General features: G+C 60.9%; 2 protein-coding genes and 1 long non-coding RNA gene across 4 annotated transcripts; 1 reads left to right on the top strand and 2 right to left on the bottom strand.

Moving 5' to 3' along the window:
- The first annotated feature begins 2,353 nt into the window (after positions 1–2,353).
- Positions 2,354–8,407, top strand: Rfc2 (replication factor C subunit 2). 2 transcript variants are annotated; one of them, XM_090324125.1, is made up of 11 exons: positions 2,364–2,526; positions 3,032–3,101; positions 3,647–3,688; positions 3,831–3,937; positions 4,523–4,624; positions 5,429–5,529; positions 5,957–6,114; positions 6,189–6,254; positions 6,568–6,648; positions 6,824–6,937; positions 8,005–8,407. In XM_090324125.1, exons 1-11 carry the CDS (start codon positions 2,423–2,425, stop codon positions 8,113–8,115), a joined length of 1,056 nt encoding a protein of 351 aa, XP_090180251.1. In that variant the 5' UTR covers positions 2,364–2,422; the 3' UTR covers positions 8,116–8,407. The 2 variants fall into 2 exon arrangements, with proteins under 2 accessions (XP_090180253.1, XP_090180251.1); XM_090324127.1 differs by lacking the exon at positions 6,824–6,937 and having other exon boundaries at positions 2,354–2,526.
- Positions 8,408–10,191: 1,784 nt separating this feature from the next.
- Positions 10,192–11,116, bottom strand: LOC150042774 (uncharacterized). The gene is made up of 3 exons (XR_016533576.1): positions 10,993–11,116; positions 10,410–10,607; positions 10,192–10,275 (listed from the first exon to the last, which is right to left on the bottom strand). It is a non-coding gene; the product is annotated as an uncharacterized LOC150042774 (long non-coding RNA).
- Positions 11,117–11,869: 753 nt separating this feature from the next.
- On the bottom strand, positions 11,870–14,536 carry Lat2 (linker for activation of T cells family member 2). Its single transcript, XM_090324084.1, has 5 exons — positions 14,356–14,536; positions 13,992–14,031; positions 12,547–12,590; positions 11,987–12,022; positions 11,870–11,904 (listed from the first exon to the last, which is right to left on the bottom strand). Exons 1-5 carry the CDS (start codon positions 14,450–14,452, stop codon positions 11,870–11,872), a joined length of 252 nt encoding a protein of 83 aa, XP_090180210.1. The 5' UTR covers positions 14,453–14,536.
- Between the last annotated feature and the right edge of the window lie 1,585 nt (positions 14,537–16,121).

The raw sequence follows: 16,121 nt of genomic DNA, 5'->3' as shown, positions 1-16,121 counted from the left end.
TGAATTCCATTTATTCAGGAGGCTGAGATCTGAGGATCACAGTTCAAAGCCAGCCTGGTTAGACAAGTCTGTGAGACCCTTATTTCCAGTGAACTACCCCTCAAAAGCCAGACTCAAGGGGCAGAGTGCTAACTTGAGCACCAGCAGCTCAGGGACAGTGCCCAGGCTCTGAGTTCCTAGCCCCAAGACCAGCATCAAAAAAGAAAAGAAAGAAGGGCTGGGAGTTTGGCCTCATGGTAGAGTGCTTGCCTAGCATGCATGAAGACCCAGTACTGCCAAAAACACCAAACCCCCAAACCACCAGTCATCATATGTGCGCAATGTGTGGTAATTACAGCTGCACACCACACAGTAAACATTTTCTCAGCACCCAGTATTACCAGGCTGAGAACATGAACGCACGCCGGTCCCTGCAGCGGGCTGGCATGCGGGGGGGCTGACAGAGGTGGTGCCCGTCTGGGCCCCACCTGGGCATGTCCAGCCAAGTCCCCCCGTGGAGAACAGAGGAAGGACGCTGATGTCACATAGACCAGCTGACCAAGAACGGAAGCCAGGCACAGAGGGGAGCAACCTCCAAGGGTCCCTGCTCACCCCCACCCACCCCTGTTGCACAAAACCTGTGGTCTCTGAGGCCACAGCCCTACAGCTGTGGGGTGGGGGTGATCTATTAATCTACTTCTTCTGGTTAAATGAAGGAAGGAAGGAAGGAAGTTCTCCGAATTCCGGAAGTGTTGAGAGTTTCGTCTCTGCTTGGCAGGTGGGCACCTGTGCTGCGCAGAGCGGCTCCTTCCTGAGCAAAAGAACTAAGCAACAGCCCACGACAGACCAAAAAACAACAACAAAAAGGCTTATCCAAACACAAAATGCTCTTGGAGGAGAAGGTGGCCTTGTTGCCTGCCTGGGAAGTGGAGGGCACGAGTGGAAAGGCAAGAGACCAATTCACCTGTCTCCCCTGTCTCTCAGAATTTAAACTTGACCTTTGCTTTTTTTTTTTTTTTTGTCGGTCATGGGGCTTGAACTCTGAGCCTGTGCACTGTCTCTGAGCTCTTCAGCTCAAGGATACCACTCTACCCCGGGGCCTGAGCGTTGTCCCTGAGCTCTTCAGCTCAAGTCTGCTGTCTTACCCCTTGAGCCATAGCCCTACTTCCTGTCTTCTACTGGTTAATTGGAGATAAGAGTCTCTTGGTCTTTAGTGCCCTGGCTGGCTTTGAACCAAGATCTTCAGACCTCAGCCTCCTAAACTCAGCTAGGATTATAGGCGTGAAGCACTGGACCAGTTGACCTTAGCTTTTAAAAAAATTTTATTATTAATGCCAGTCCTGGGGCTTGAACTCGGGCTCTGAACACTGTCCTTGGGCTTTTCCACCCTGGGGCTCCACCTCTTGAGCCCCAGCTCCACTTCTGGCGTTTGGATGGTGGACCTTGCTGGCCTGGGCTGGCTTTGAACCACCACCTTCGGATCTCAGCTTTCCCTACGCAGCTGGGATGACAGGTGTGGGGATTGCAGGTGTGGGGATTACAGATGTGAGGATTACAGGGGTGAGGATTACAGATGTGAGGATTACAGGGGTGAGGATTACAGATGTGAGGATTACAGGGGTGAGGATTACAGGTGTGGGGATGACAGGTGTGGGGATTACAGGGGCGAGGCCTCCCCCGCTTCATTGTTTGCACTCGACCCTGGCATCCCTGCCTGAGCTGAGCCTCCGCTTGCCAAGTGTCTTTGTTGTTGTGGTTGATCGGAGGTCACGGTCTCCCGTTCTCTCCGGCAGGGCTGTTCGAGCTCCATCCTCAGGTTCAGTGTCCTGAGAAGCAGGGGTGGGATGACAGGCCTGAGCCAGGGACCTGGCAGCGCCGCCTCCCGCTCTGTCCCCTGGGGGGAGCAGGGGCGGAGTGAACTCCGGGTCCTCCCTCCACCGCCCGGCGCGGCCCTCGGCGAGGGCTGGGAGCGCTGAGCTCTCCCTGGGCCCCGGTCCGGCCAGTCACGGAAGGCCGGGCGTGGAGCGGGGACGGAGGTGCCCGCGCCTCCCGGCCGTGGGAGGACGAGCCGGGCCTCCGCTGTGGGAGCCGCCCAGGCCTGGCCGGGCGCGGGGGGCGGGCGCCACGCGCGCAGGAGGCCCCGGAACGCCGGGCAGCCGTGACCGCGCTGTCGTCCTGGTGCCTCCGGGCCGGCCCGGGCGCTCACGTCCACCAGGGAACGGGAAGTGGCTGCGGCCAGGGGGAGGACGGCGCCCGGCCCGCCGCGCGGCCGCCGAGGCCACCGTGGGGCCCCGCTCCCCGCCCGCCCCGCACGCGCGTGCGCACGCCGAGGCTGAGCGCGGCTTCCGGGGGCGTCCGGCGGACCCCGCCCCCGGGGTGGGCGGGGCTGACGCGCTGACGTCACGGGGCGGGTCTTCCGCCGGCGGGAAGAGGAGGCGCGGGAATGGAGGTCCCGAGCGGCGGCTGCGGGGAGCGCGGGGAGCCCGCGGAGCCCGCGCCTGGGCCCAGCCGGGCCCCGGGCAGCGCCGGCCACTACGAGCTGCCATGGTGAGCGCGCCGGCCTCGTTAGACCCACGCTGCAGGCCCGCCCTGGGGTCCCCGGGCCGCGGGGTCCCCCGGGCCGCAGGGTCCCCGGGTCTCAGGGTCCCCCGGGCCGCGGGGTCCCCGAGTCTCAGGGTCCCCGGGTCTCAGGGTCCCCCGGGTTTCAGGGTCCCCCGGGCCTCAGGGTCCCCGGGCCTCAGGGTCCCCGGGCCTCAGGGTCCCCGGGCCTCAGGGTCCCCCGGGTCTCAGGGTCCCCCGGCCCCGCGCGGGGCCCGCACCCCGGCCGTCCGCTTCCCGTGCGCTCTCTCAGTCCAGGGTCGGGCCGCCCACCTCAGGCTGGCCTCGAACTCGCCGCCCCAGTGGAGTGGCTCAGCCTCGTGGGGTGCAGGCGCGCGCCCCAGGCCCGGCTGGAACGCGCGGAGTGACGACGCCGATCGTCCCTCGGGGCGGGACGATCGCTCCCGGGGAAGCCGGAGAACGTGGACATCCTTGGGCCTTCTCTGCCACACAGGGTTGAAAAGTACCGGCCCGTGAAGCTGAGCGAGATCGTGGGGAATGAGGACACGGTCAGCAGGCTGGAGGTGAGGGCCGCTCACCCCCCTGGCAGCTGGTGAAATGGGGGTGGGGAGACCCGCAGCCATGCAGGATAACCGGCGTAGGAAGGAAGTTCAGAGCCGGTCTTGCTTCTGTAGAGCTGGAAGCTGGACTTCCAGTACAGGCCAGGAGGGAAGTATCGAACTCAGGACCTTGTGCGTGCCAGCTAGGCACTCTGCCTCTTCAGTCTGTCCCCCAGACCGCATTCGCTTACATCTTTTAGGCAGAGCTCTTTTGCCCAGGTCAGCCTGGACTGCAGTGCTCTTACCTGTCTCCTCCACAGGTAGAGTGCACCACTCACCTGCTGTATTTGTTGAGATGGGGTGGGGCCTCCAGGCTCCTGGCACACACAGCCCGAGAGAGAGGCATGGTGGGGCTGGCGTTGGTGGAGTGGGTTTGGGGTTCTGTGTTGAACACCCCGAGGTGGTGTCTAGCGCCACCCCTGGAGAGTGTGGCCAGGCTTGGGTGTTCATGAGGCTGGGGTCACCTCTACTCAGGTGAGCGGTTGGTTCTAATGATCGTGTGCTCTCAGGTCTTCGCACGCGAGGGGAATGTACCCAATATCATCATTGCTGTGAGTCTCACCCCCACCTCTGCCTTAGCTGCAGCACGGGCTATTGCTGGATTGGGGCTGGGTGGGGGTGTCCCGGGGACCAGCGCGATGCCAGAGCCTGAACTAGGACAGGACAGCGAGTGCTCAGTACCCCCCTTCCCAGGGCCCCCCTGGGACCGGCAAGACCACCAGCATCCTGTGCCTGGCCCGCGCGCTGCTGGGCCCAGCCCTGAAGGATGCTGTGCTCGAGCTCAACGCCTCCAATGACAGGTGAGCACGCAGAGGTGGAGAAACACGGGTTGGCCGCCTGACTCAGTGCGTGGAGCACTAGCCGGTGTCAGGTACCGAGCTCAAGTCCCATTCTCCAGTCTGAAGAAAGCAAAGCAGGTTGTACAATAGACACAACCTAAAACTGTATTATTTCCACGTTTTCTGGGGTTGTGGGTTTCTAGGGCTTGTGTGTGTGAGGCAGGCGTCCTGTTCCTGAGCTCTGCCTCCAACTCGGGAGATGAGGTCAAGGAGAACCGAAGACAGAGGGCCAGGAAGACATAGTTTAACGCTGTCCCCTCACACTTGACAGTAATATGTGGGGCCCCAGTGCGTAGGAGGGAGCCCCACGAAACAGGAGGGATCAAATGTCATGCACACCTTCCGGAAAAACAGTGACGGCCGGGTGGGCATGGTGTGAGGGCCTGCTGTCCCAGCTCCCCAGGAAGGGTGACTGGGAGCGTGGAAGTCCAGGCCTGCCCGGGCAAAAAGTGAGGCCTGCTGCACAATACGGAGAGCACGCGTGGCTGCGGCGGGGATCCAGAAGGAGAGAAGAGCTGAGGAAAGCTAATGTGGTCGTTGTTCCAGGGGCATCGATGTGGTGAGGAATAAAATCAAAATGTTCGCCCAGCAGAAGGTCACCCTCCCCAAGGGCCGGCACAAGATCATCATCCTAGATGAGGCAGACAGGTGTGCCTCCCTCCCCTGCCCCCTCTACCCTCCCCCGCCCCTCCTCCCTCCCCTGCCTTCTTCCCCAGCCCTCCTCCTCTCCTTCTCTTTCTTCTTTCTCTTCATTTTTTGTTTTGTTTTGGTGGTTTATTGAAGATGAGAGTCTCAATAGCTCACGCCTGTCATCCTAGCTTCTCAGGAGACTGAAATTTGAGGATCACAGTTCAAAGCCAGCCAGGGCCCAAAAGTTGCTGAAACTCATCTCCAATTAAACACCAGAAAACCAGAAGTGACACTGTGGCCCAGAGTGGTAGATTGCTAGCCTTGAGCTGAAGACCTCAGAGACAGAATTCGAGCCCCATGACTGACCCCTCCAAAAAATGGACTTTCTTTCAAACCTGTCTGGCTTTGAACTGAGATCCCCAGACCTTAGCTTTCCGAGTAGCTAGGATTACAGGCATGGGCATGAGCCTGGCAGGGGCCTGGTTGTTGTTTCCTGTCTTGAGCCATATCCGTAGGTTACTGAATATAGTTTTTATTTGTGTGTTGAGATAAGGCTCTCCCTGAGTGGTCCACGTTGACCTCCCCTCGTCTCAGCCTCCTGGCGGGGACGGCAGGACTCCGTGCCTGGCTGCGGAGGGGGTTGGTGGGTGTGTGAAGGCTGTTTTTCCTGTTCCGTGGTATCTGTGGTCTGCGTACCCCTTGACCAGGTCCCTGTAGCCTTGTGGCCGCAGCACTGTCCAGGGCGCCCTGGGTCATGCGGTGGGGGTGGTCTTGGAGTGGCTCTGGCTCCCGGTGACAACGGTGGCCTGTGTCTGTCCCCAGCATGACAGACGGAGCCCAGCAAGCCTTGCGCAGGACCATGGAGATCTACTCCAAGACTACCCGCTTCGCCCTGGCCTGCAACGCCTCCGACAAGATCATAGGTGCGTGGCACGGGCTCCGGGGAGCTGGGCTGTGTGTGCGGGGCCAGAGTCCAGCGCTGGCTCCGGGGAGCTGGGCCACTGGTTTGTGTAGAATCGCACAGCGCGCAGAGCCAGGCTGGGTCCCCAGGGCTGCGAGGCCCGGCTGGAGCCCTCGGCAGGCACTGCACCTGCCTGTGCGCTCAGCCCTGTCCCGGCCTTCTGTTCCTGCCAGGCCTCCTGGGCCCTGTCCTTCCTACGGGCTGCCCTGGGCACCCAGCCCCTATCCTCCTGCTCCGCCTCTTTCCCCTCTGCCGCTGCCGGGTTCATGCCCTTGAACGACGCCCACTCCTGCCCCGCACGCGGGCTGCGGGCAGAGCCGGGCCTGGGTGCTCCCTGCACCCCTCCCTCGGGACCTCAGCGGGACCCCCCGGCCCTCCTCTCCCCGCAGAGCCCATCCAGTCCCGGTGCGCCGTGCTGCGCTACACCAAGCTCACGGACGCGCAGGTGCTGGCGCGGCTGCTGAGCGTCCTGGAGAAGGAAGGGGTGCCGCACACCGACGACGGCCTGGAGGCCATCGTCTTCACGGCCCAGGGGGACATGCGGCAGGTGCGCTGGGGAAGGGGCGGGGGCGCACCGGGCCGGGGCGGCCGGCGGCTCACACTGCTGCCCCGTCTCCCCAGGCCCTGAACAACCTGCAGTCCACCTTCTCCGGGTTCGGCTTCATCAGCAGCGAGAACGTGTTCAAGGTGGGGGGCCGGGCACGGAGGTGCAGAGCCCCGCACTCGGGAGGCTGGCAGGAGCATGGCAAGTCCAGGCTCGCCTCACCCTCTGGCCAGACTTGTCTCAAAGTCACGTTGCCTAGCAACCGCAGCCATGCCACGGGTGCGGGGAGTTTCCTCCCGAGCCCAAGAGCAGGAAACAGAGGTGCCCACCAGGGAGGGTGTGGTGGGCAGAGGGCCCCAGGCCGCCAGCCTACCGTCAGCTTTTCAGGGTGGAACTGCCTCGGGGAGGCCAGGGGAGGGGGCAGTCCTGGGCCCTGATGCCCCTTGGGCCCCTCAGGTGTGTGACGAGCCCCACCCGCTGCTGGTGAAGGAGATGATCCAGCACTGCGTGGACGCCAACATTGACGAGGCGTACAAGGTCGGTGCCAGCCCCCGCCCCTCCCTGCCAGCCCGAGGCCTGGGGTCCGCATTTTGTGCCCACAGTGGCTTCCGATCTGGACTGGAAGTGGGTGTCATCACCCGTCCCTCCTCCGGGGACAGGGGCCACAGGGCTGGACTGATGCCGAGACTCCCCCTCATGCCCTCCCGCCCAGATCCTGGCACACCTGTGGCACCTGGGCTACTCCCCCGAGGACGTGATTGGCAACATCTTCCGAGTGTGCAAAACCTTCCCCATGGCCGAGTACCTGAAACTGGAGTTCATCAAGGTCAGGGCCGGCGCGGTGCTTGGTGGCAGCGCCAGGGTCTGAACTGGGTTTGGCTGGGCTGGCACTCTACCACGCCAGCCACCTCAGTCCTTTTTTGCTTTTCTTGGGTCCAGCCCCAGATAAAGATTGTCTTGCCCATGCCTCCCTGTAGTGGGATCCTGTACAGGGGGCACTGCGCCCAGCCTAGGGTAGAAAAGGAGGTCTCACCAGAGGTGAGGCTCAGTGGTGCCCAAGCTCAAACCTTAATTCCATATGGAGGGCTCTTCTTTTTCTCAGTTGCGGGTAGGACTTGAACTCTGGGCCTGGGTGCTGTCCCTGAGCTCCTCAGCCCAAGGCTACCACCCTACCCCTTGAGCCACAGCACCATTTCTGGTTTTCTGGTGACTAATTGGAGATTAGAGTCTTACAGACTTTTTTTTTTCCATGGTGGCTTCAAAATGTGACCCTCAGATCTCAGCCTCCTGAATAGCTAGGATTACTGGCGCCTGGATTAACAATTGTTTTATCTGTTGTGGGTCTTGAACTTGAGGCCTGAGCACTGTCCTGGAGCTTTCTCATGGCTGGTGTGCCATCAGTTGAGCCACAGCACCGTTTCCAGCTTTTTCCGTGTATGTGGCAACCAAGGAGTTGAACCTAGGGCTTCACACATGCTACGCAAGGAGTCTACCTACCATTAAGCCCCATTCCCAGCCCACTATCTTTTTTTGTTGTCGATCGATCGTGGGACTTGAAGTCTGGGCCTGGGCGCTGTCCCTGAGCTCTTCTGCTCAAGGCTCCCGCCCTACCCCTTGAGCCATAGCCCCACTCCCGGTTTTCTGGTGGTTAATTGGAGATAAGACACAGACTTCTTCAGTGCCCAGGCTGGCTTTGAACCTCGATCCTCAGGTCTCAGCTTCCTGAGTAGCTGGGACGACAGGCCTGAGCCACCGTGCCCGGCTAGTATCATTTTGAAATACTATTTTAGCTCTCGTTTTCCAGTGGAACTTGGTTGCATTTCTGTAGAGCAGGGCCTTTGATCAGACGCTAGGCTGGCTTACTAATGCCCTTTGCTGTGGTCTGCTCCTCAGGAAATCGGGTACACGCACATGAAAGTGGCCGAGGGCGTGAACTCCCTCCTGCAGATGGCTGGGCTCCTGGCCAGGCTGTGTCAGAAGACCATGGCCCCCGTGGCCAGCTAGGACAGAGAAGTCACGGGTCAGTGAGAAGAGGCCTCCTCCAGCCAGATGTGGTAGAGCGCATGCCTGGAATCTCAGCACTTGATCGGTGTCGGAAGGAGAATCGGGAATTTCAGTTCTGCCTGGGCTACATTGCAAGCCCCTCTCTCAAGCGAAGCATTTGTGCTGAGACGCTGGAGTCCTTACAGTCCTCTGGCTCGGAGGCCTCCTGCGATGAACTGGAGTGGGTGGCGTCTGCAGACACAGGCAGGCCTTTCCACAGCCTTTTATCTAATAAAGCCGTTTCTCCCGTGCACCTTGCCTTGCCCTTTGCGGCTCTGCCCATGTGGGGAGGGTGACACAGCTGGCACCAGTGTGAAGCTGGCCTGGCAGAGAAGTTTGTGAGACTCCTGTCTTCAGTGAACCACCCAAGAGCTGGAAGTGGCACTGTGGCTCAGGGGTAGAATTCTAGCCTAGAACACAAAAGCTCAGAACAGGGCCCTGGCCCTGAGTTCAAACCCTGGCACAGACTGGCGCACAGGTGCTTGTGGACTGGATGTGGTAGCGCAGACCTGTGATTTGGGCTTTCAGGGCAAAAGATGGAGATGAGTTCTAGGTTAAAGACACTTTGGGACATTTCTGTGAGGTGGAAGGAGGTCACTTTTTTCAGACAGAGACGGTGAGCACCGGGTGGGGGGCAGCTGGGATCCGCCTGTTTGCTCTTCAGCAGGGGCGAGGGGGGAGGGGGCACCCAGGCCCAGCTCCCAGGCAGGACTTGGGCCAGAGATGTGGATGTTTCCTCATTCTCTCCTTGGAGGAAATTGGGGTGTCCCAGGAACAGGGCCCCTCCTGTTCCACGAGTGCTTTGGGCACATGCAGGAGCAGCCCTTTGTGTACAGCAGCTTTCCCCACATGCCCGAGCCCAGGGGGCCAGCCTGGGCCCTGAGGCTCCCAACTCACGAGAGGCCCCTCAGTCCCTAGTGCCACCTAAACAATAAGCAGAAGAACCCAAAGGTTCAGGAGAGCACTCCCCCCCCCCGCCCCCCTGCACCCTGCCCAGCCTGCCCAGGGCTCAGGATAGGCTTGTTAAAGAGCAGGAGAGACACAAATCCCCCGGAGTTGACATTTAAATAGTGATCCATCTGCATAAATTAGCTGTACAGACATTTCCAGACACCGCCCTCACCACACATGCTGAGATCCACAGCTCGGAGGCAGCTGGGGTGGCTTCGGGGGTGCAGCCCCGGGGAGGCCCAGGTGGGTGCACGTGGGGCTTGGAAGCCGGCCCAGTCCTGGTGTTCACTACAGGCCAAGCCCTGAGCCGGCAGGCAGGTGCAGGGGCCCAGGGCAGCGGAGGGAGGCAGGAGCACAACCTGGCTCTTCCTCATCTCCTGAGCCAGGTGAGCTCGGTGTGCTCATCCTGGAGTCCGGTGGGGCCTGGGGACAGCAAACGAGCTTCTGGATCCTCAGCTCCTTCCACGAGAGCTCCAGGTCACGACCACACCTGGAGCCCGGCCCCTCAGGAGGCTGAGATCTGAGCGTGGTGGTGTGAAGCCAGCCTGGCAGGAAAGTCCGTGAAACTCATCTCCAGGGAGCCATGAAAAACCCAGCGGTAGAAGCCAGGAGTGGTGAGCTCCCAGCTGCTCAGGAGGAGGAGAGCTGAGGGTCCGTTCAAAGCCAGCCCAGGCACTAAAGAACATGAGCTATTTCCAGGAAGTGGGGCTGTGGTTTGAGGGGTAGGGAGGGAGCCTTGAGCTGAAGAGCTCAGGGACAGCGTCCAGGCCCAGAGTTCAAGCCCCATGACCCACAAAAAGAAATAAATACACTTTTTAAAAATCCAGCAGTAGAGCTGTGGCTCGAGTGGTAGAAGGCCAGCCTCGAGAGCAAAAGCTCAAGGACAGCATCCAGGCCCTGAGTTCAAGTCCCAGTGCTGGCATTCGGGCTCGCATGGACATATGTGGTAAGTGGTAAACACATGGCGTATCCCCTCAGCAAGGCCCCTGCGGGACCCGGGAGCAGTGGCCTGCTGCAGCCTCTCCCCACTGCACCCCGTGTGTGGTCCACGTGTGCCCCCCAACACACCCTACCTTCCCGCCTAGGCGTTCACGTAATCTGGCTCATCCTTGTTGTCATCGTCCTCCGGGCTTCCTGCTGGGACCCTGCTCTCGGCACCCTGCGCCTGCCCTGTGGGGAGGGGGAGTGGCAGAGGCCAAGCCTGGAGGGCCCGGCTGGACAGCCCAGCGGCTCCCCAGGGCGATCCTGGGGCACGGGCCCTCCAGTGGCACAGCTGGGCCGGCCTCCTCCCTGCGCCCACCTACCCACAGCCTTCGCTGACTTGCGCCACTGGTGGATGGATGTGGAGTTCTGGTAGTCACTCTCCTCTCCCCCGGAGGGGCACGGCGGGGACGGAGGGTCACCCCGCTCCTCCCTGGCCTGTGTCCCCGCTGGGCCCGGGGCTCTGGGCCGGCAGATGAGCACGTTCTCATAGGAGTTGCTGTCGTCACTGGCATCTATCACTGAAGAGGGCAGCATAAATCCTACACAGCCTGCCTGGGGCCCCGGGCCCTGCCCCCGCGAGGCCTGCCAGTCCCCAGGCCTGACCCCTGAGGTCACACGCAAGGGCACCGAGGCAGTGGCTCCACAAAGCCAGATTCAAGCCACAGGCCCTGCATGGAACCAACCATCCAGTACCTCCGTTTCCCTCTTGTAAAGCAAAGGTGTCAGAGGACCCAGTGCCCTCCCAGCTGTGTCAGCTGTGCCCCAGAGCTGCCAGCCTCAGGGCACAGGTCACCCTGTTGCCCTCTGCTTCAGTCTTCCATCCACAGCCTGCCTCCACAGGGGTGCTGTCCCCCCCCGCCCTGCCTGCCCTCCCCAGCGCGTCTAGCCGCAGGCCCCCCTCACCTTCCTGGGACTTCTGCAGGTGCCCCCAGTTGTAATAGTCTGCTGCCAGGAGGTCTCTGCACAAGAAAGCACGGCGTGGGTCACAGGCAGGCCGGCAGGGTGGAGAGAGGCAGCGCTGCTTGGCCCAGTTGTAGAGTGAACAGACACCCCGAACTGGGCACCCCATGACATTTCTGTTGCTTGTCAGTACAGGGTTTGTTTGGCTTTTTTTTTGGGGGGGGGAGGTGGTGACAACCAAGCTCAAGGCCTTGCTCTTGCTGGGCAGATGCTCCTCTGCTGAGGCCACCCATCCAGGTCTGCACGCGGGGTCTGGCACTTGCGTGGCTAGTGCCTCTACTAAGGTGGCTAATTATTTTGGGATTTTCTGCCCGTGATCCTTCTGGATGTCAGCCTCCTGAATAGCTAGAATTGAAGATAAAAAGATAAACGCGGGCCGGGAGTGTGGCCTAGTGGTTAAAGTGCTTGCCTAGCATGCACGAAGACCTGGGTTCTATTCCTTGGTACCACATACATACAAAAAAGCCAGAAGTGGTGCTGAGGCTCAAGTGGTAGAGCTCTAGCCTTGAGAAAGTCCAAGGACAGTGCTCAGGCCCTGAGCTCAAGCCCGGGACTGGCAAAATAAATAGATAAATAAAGCAAAACAAACAAAACCCAGCCTAGGTTGCTGGCCCTGAACTGGAGATGCACTGTCTCGGCCTCCTGCACGCTGACACGACGTGGGGCTGGAGGCGCCATGTCCTGCCCGTAGCTCGTGTTTGGAGGATGTGGGATGGATCGCTTTCTCAAATGGACCCTCCTGAGCAGGGTCTGCCCCAGTCCCTGTGAGACAGACCAGGAGCCGGGGTGGTGGGGTGCCACGCGGGCAGGGAGCAGCCACTCACATGTACATGGCGTCAGGCTTCCGCTGGCTCCCTGGAGGACATGGTGGCAGAAGTTAGCTCCCAGCTCCCCGCTTGGCTCCGGGGAAGCAGGGCCCCCCAACCCCACCACACACCTTTGCTGAAGTTCTGGTACCTGGGGGAGCTGGGATCTAGAAGAGAAACTGAAGTTGTCTGCCACCCGCCCTGCCCACGCCACCCCACGGGGCCACAGTCCATGCAAAGGCCCTGTGGTGTGTGACTGTGAGAGCCCATGTGGGTGCAGGGGCCACGCCCTCACGGCAAGAGACCTGCATCTTATCCTTCCTGGGGGACATGTGCGTGTGGGTGGGAGCTGAGGGGACCCAGCCGGGACCCTGGGCCCACAGCCTTCTGCTGGGCTCTGGGTCCAGCCTCAGGGTTCTGGGGCCTGGCTTGGCTCAGCAGGGAACCCCAGAGCCCAGGTTTTCTTACTTCCCGTGAGACTCTGGCCCCCAGGATATAGGACAGAGACCACCTACCTGGAGGGGTCACATCCGTAAGGGGCCCTGGCCACACCTGCCTGACCACTGCAAAGATGAGGGGCATGGTTGGCGGGGCCCCCAGGTCTGTCAGGCCTGACCCATAGCATCAGAGCAAGGGAGGACCAGGGATCCCATACCACCCCTGTCCCCGCCCCTGCCCCTCGGGGACTCACAGGAATAGGTCTGGGCCACCTGGAAGCTCTGGTTGTTTTCCTGCCTAGGAAAACGAGGGCAGGGTTCTGTGCCGAGCCAGGGCCAGGGCCAGACGCCCCGCCCGTCCCCAGCACAGCCCCGACTTGGAAAGGAGTTTTATCCACTTAGCCCTGTGCTCCGTGAAGACGACATTTCCCGGCATGCCTTGCACCTAGATGTGTCCACACGATACCGGCCTGTGGTCGGATTTTGGCCATCTGCTCACAGGGGCAGCACCCACTTAGGCCATCAGTCTTCCTACTGTGCGTAAAGCAGCCCTCAAGAATGGAAGCTAGCCGGGCATGGCGGCTCTCGCCTGTCATCCCAGCTACTCAGGAGGCTGAGATCTGAGGATCAAGGTTCCAAGCCAGCCCGGGCAAAAAGGACCTGAGACTCTCATCCCCAATCAACCTCTAGAAAACAGGAGGTGGGCCTTGGCTCAAGGGTAGGGTGGTAGCCTGGAGCTGAAGAGCTCAGGGACAGCGCCTGGCAAAGTTCAAGCCCCAGGGCACGCCCCCCACAAAAAAAAGATTGGATGCCACCTTGCCAGTCCCAGCCCCTCCCCTAGACCAGAATGGGTTCCCCCCCCCGCCAGGAGTGCGGCAGGGCTGGGGGTGGGGGCTGGAATGGGGTGACCTCATTCATGACAGATGCCCTAAACCTACAGGGGAGTCCCCCACGGGGTCCTGCTCTGAGGGGAGCTGGGCTGGGCATGCAAGGTAACAGTGGCTTCACAGAGGATGGCAACCCTGATACCTGCCTGAGACAGGGGGGCAGGAAAGGCCCGGGAAGGGGTGGGGCGGGGTTCATCCAGGACCCCTCACTGGGTGGAGGGAGGGAGGAGAGGAAGACAAGAAGGACCCAGGGGACAGGGGAGGACAGAGTCGGTGGTTAAGAGAAAAGCCACAACGTTCGGCCTGGCCTGGGCAGGCAGGGTGGGGAAGTTCTACTTTCACATCTCATGAGACTTTTCAGTTGAAAAAGGAAATGAGTAAGGGGGGTGTGGGCGCCTGCGTGTGCCCCAGGGCACAGGTGTGGGCGTGAGTGCCCGCCAGCGGAGGGCTGGGCCAGCCATGGGGTCCCGAGGCCTGCAGGCTATCCGGGCAGTGTTCCGGGAAGCTGTCTGGTGCAAGGCACAGCACCCGGCATGGGGGGGCCTCTCCTGACCCTGCCCTCTCCGGAGGACGGCCTCCCCCGTCCCTCCCGCCCCCCGGCCTTTAGCATCTTCCACTGTTCACACCCAGCCTGTGTCCCCTGCCTGTTTGAGCACAGAGGAGTCCCAGGGGACACCAGAGCCTAAGGACCTGGCTTCCCAGCCCCTGCCCTCTGCAGAGAGGGGTACTGGGGGTGGGGGGAAGGAAGGGTCCCCTGGGGCAATGCCCCAGAGTACAGGAATTCACCCCATCGGGGACATGAGTCAACTCACAGGTTTCTCTGCTGGTAGATTTTGCCTGTCTTCTTGACCCCTGCAGAAACAAGCCCAGCTTAGCAAGTGCCCTCGGCCAGGGCACCCTGAGGCTGGAGCACAGCTCCACAGTAGCCTGGCCACCTGGGGGACCCCATGTCCAAAACCAGAACAGAGGAGGGAGGCAGGCAGCAGGCAGCGTGGAAACGGGGGGCACTGACAGCAGAGCCTCCCCCTTGCCCAGGCGACTTTGTGACCCGAGACCCCATGACCCAACAGAAGAACCGGGGTCCCCAGGAAGCAGAGGCACCCTCTGGGGGCAGCACAGCCACCCTGCCTCCTCTGGTCCCCCCCCCCGCTTCCCATGGTCCTCCGTGACCCCTACCTGGGTGGGAGCAGCGCATGCAGAGTCCGGTCACGGTTCCCAGCAGCAGCAGCGCTGGCCACGGCCACAGCCATGGCAGCTCCGTGTCCCCGCTCATGCTGGTTTGGGTCCCACCTGCGGTGTCACGCTGTGACCCGGGGCCACCAGCCAGCCCAGCCCAGCCCGTTCTCCTGTCTGGCACCCACCGGGAGGGTCTGGGCCTGCTGAGTCCCTTGGGCTGAGAGGTGGACTCCCAGTCACAGATGGGGAAACTGAGGCTGAAAATGCTCCCAGTGTTAGGATTCATAGCTTGCCCCCCAACCCTAGCCTTGCCTACATATCCTCCTGCCACACTCTGCCAACACAATGGTGGCAGAAAAGCTTGTCAGAATCCACATCCAACTAAACAGCCAAAAGTCAGGATGGAGACGTGGCTCAAGTGGTAGAGCACCAGCTAAGAAAAAAAAAATCTAACAGGGAGCACAGGACCTGAGGCTGAGTTTACAGATGACTCCGTCAGGGGTGTCACCTGGGATGAGGCAGATGGCCAGGCCTAGTGCGATTCTGGTTAGTGTCACAATGTGTGTCACAGGACAAGGGAGAGCCTGCTGGAGCAGCCTGAGGGAGGCATTGCAGGTGCTTGGCTGGAGCCCGCCCTGCCTGGCTGCTCCGACAAAGGACCTGAGCCTCCCTACCCTACTGACCTCCACCGGGGGAGGCTGGGGGCTGGGGCCAAGGACAGCAGGCATGGGCACCCCACCTCTGAGAGCAGATGGGGGCTCAGAGAGGTGTGTGCCGGGATTGAAGGCCAGGATGCATGAGCTAGCTGCTGAGGCTCCCCCCGTACTCCCAGCTTCTCAGGAGGCTGAGACCTGAGCACCGTGGTTCAAACCCAGCCCAGCAGCAAAGTCCATGAGACGCTAATCTCCAACAGCAAAACGCTGAAGTGGCACTGTGGTTGAAGTGGTGGAGTGCCAGCATTTTTTTTTTTTTTGAGGTCATGGGGCTTGAACTCTGGACCCGGGCGCTGTCCCTGAGCTCTTCAGCTCAAGTCTACCGCCCTACCCTTGAGCCAAGCCCCACTTCCCACTTTCTAGAGGTTAACTGGAAATAAGTCTGGGGTTCTTTTGTGCCTGGGCTGGCTTTAAACCTTGATCCTCAGGTCTCAGCCTCCTGAAGGATTACAGGCGTGAGCCCCTGCACCCAGCGTACAGTGCCAGTCTTGAACAAAATAAGCTAAGAAAGTAAGAGTTTAAGTCCCTGAGTTCAAGCCCCAGTTCCTAGTATGTCTGTACACACACACACACACACACACACACACACTGAATTCTGGACAAGGTGAGGGTAAATGACACACTTTTTTCCTCTCAAACATAAGAGTCCAACATAAAGAGGGCTGAATAAAGCCATTTCACCATTCATTCCATCCTCTCTCCAGATTGAGAAGGGGGCTGAGTAGAGTTTGGGGGCTGAGGGGCCCAAGAAGGCACCAGGAGGCCGGCAGAGGAAGAGGAACGGCTGCCACGGCCCTGTAATGCAGTGGCCAAAATAGCACAGAGGGAAACGTGCAGTTTTCTTATGAGCAAGGCTCTCATGGCGCGGGCGCCTGCAGGCCTCGCAGCCGAGCCCGCCGCTGGAGGGGCCTCTGAGACCACCCACCCAGCACAGGTGGGGTGCCGTCAACCCAGGGTGGCACAAGGATCTGAGATGGGCTAGCTAGAGGCTCCCATCTGGCCCAGGGGACGGCGGCCTGGGCAGAACCTGGCAACGCTTGTGCCAGGCCGGTG

The sequence above is a fragment of the Megascapheus bottae genome, chromosome 34 (genome assembly GCF_031878675.1).
Source record: "Megascapheus bottae isolate mThoBot1 chromosome 34, mThoBot2.hap1, whole genome shotgun sequence".
NCBI classification, from domain to species: domain Eukaryota; kingdom Metazoa; phylum Chordata; class Mammalia; order Rodentia; family Geomyidae; genus Megascapheus; species Megascapheus bottae.
Note: the sequence above shows the minus strand (reverse complement) of the source record. Positions and strands in the feature narration are given on the sequence as shown.